The 1,345-nt window shown below is 51.6% G+C and overlaps 1 protein-coding gene across 1 annotated transcript in view; it reads right to left on the bottom strand.

The window, feature by feature from the left end:
• Positions 1-324: 324 nt before the first annotated feature.
• LOC111649562 (spectrin beta chain, erythrocytic-like) overlaps positions 325-1,345 on the bottom strand; it is a 4,218-nt gene continuing 3,197 nt past the window's right edge. The window contains exon 3 of the mRNA XM_023399321.2: positions 325-549. Coding sequence (XP_023255089.1) covers positions 340-549 — 210 coding nt within the window. The 3' untranslated portion in view covers positions 325-339. The remainder of the gene's footprint in view (positions 550-1,345) is intronic.

The raw sequence follows: 1,345 nt of genomic DNA, 5'->3' as shown, positions 1-1,345 counted from the left end.
TCTGTCCTCTGTGTTTTTGTCTTTATTTGACCCGTCCTCACAGACATGTCACAACCTCCAGTATGATGTCATCAAAATGGCGGGAGTCAAGAGAGTGTGGCAAGGAAGCAGTAAGAGTTCTGCTCTGCTGTCTCAGACCTGGACTGGGACAGAACCCTATAAAGGACCAGTAGTAGGTGTTGTGCTAAGCTAGGCTAACAGGACCAGCTGTCATCTCCCAAATAAAAGGAGAGCATGTGACCAGGAACCTTAACATCATCTGTCAGGAGACGTGGACTGGAGACTCAGCAGGGTTCTGGTCTCGAGAGTCAGACCTGGACTGGGTTCTCTAACATCTTCTTAATGTGGACAGTTGCAGTCAGAGGTTTCTGTTACCTGGAAGCGGAGGATGATGGTCCAGATGAGGCCCAGCGTCAGTCGATGGTTTCCGTCCACGATGTCGTGAGACCCCATGTTCTCCAGGTGAACCCGCTGCTCCTTCAGGAACTGCAGAGCTTTGTCCACGTTCTCCAGACAGTGGATCCGCATCCGGCCTTTGGTGGGCTTCGGCTGCAGAGACAAGACACGTGGGACAGAGTCAGAGTCAGGAGACAGTCAGGAGATAGACACAGACAGAGACACAGACAAGAGACAGAGTCAGAGAGAGAGAGACGGAGACACAGAGAGAGAGAGAGAGAGAGAGACAGACAGAGACACAGACAGAGACACAGAGACAGAGACCCAGACAGAGACAGACAGAGACACAGACAGAGACACAGAGACACAGAGACACAGACAGAGACACAAACAGAGACCCAGACAGAGACACAGACAGAGACACAGAGAGAGACACAGACAAGAGACAGAGTCAGAGAGAGAGAGACGGAGACACAGAGAGAGAGAGAGACAGACAGAGACACAGACAGAGACACAGAGACAGAGACCCAGACAGAGACACAGAGACACAGACAGAGACACAGACAGAGACACAGACAGAGACCCAGACAGAGACACAGACAGAGACACAGACAGGAGACAGAGACACAGACAGAGACACAGACAGAGACACAGACAGAGACACAGAGACACAGACAGAGACACAGACAGAGACACAGACAGAGACCCAGACAGAGACCCAGACAGAGACACAGAGACACAGACAGAGACACAGAGACACAGACAGAGACACAGACAGAGACCCAGACAGAGACCCAGACAGAGACACAGACAGGAGACAGAGACACAGACAGAGACACAGACAGAGACACAGACAGAGACACGGAGACAGAGACACAGACAGAGACACAGACAGAGACACAGACAGGAGACAGAGACACAGACAGAGACACAGACAGAGACACAGACA

The sequence above is a fragment of the Seriola lalandi genome, unplaced genomic scaffold (assembly GCF_002814215.2).
Source record: "Seriola lalandi dorsalis isolate HSWRI2012SDOR001 ecotype SW California unplaced genomic scaffold, Sedor1 jcf7180002051213, whole genome shotgun sequence".
Classification (NCBI taxonomy): Eukaryota; Metazoa; Chordata; class Actinopteri; order Carangiformes; family Carangidae; genus Seriola; species Seriola lalandi.
This window is presented reverse-complemented; position numbering and strand designations above follow the sequence as displayed.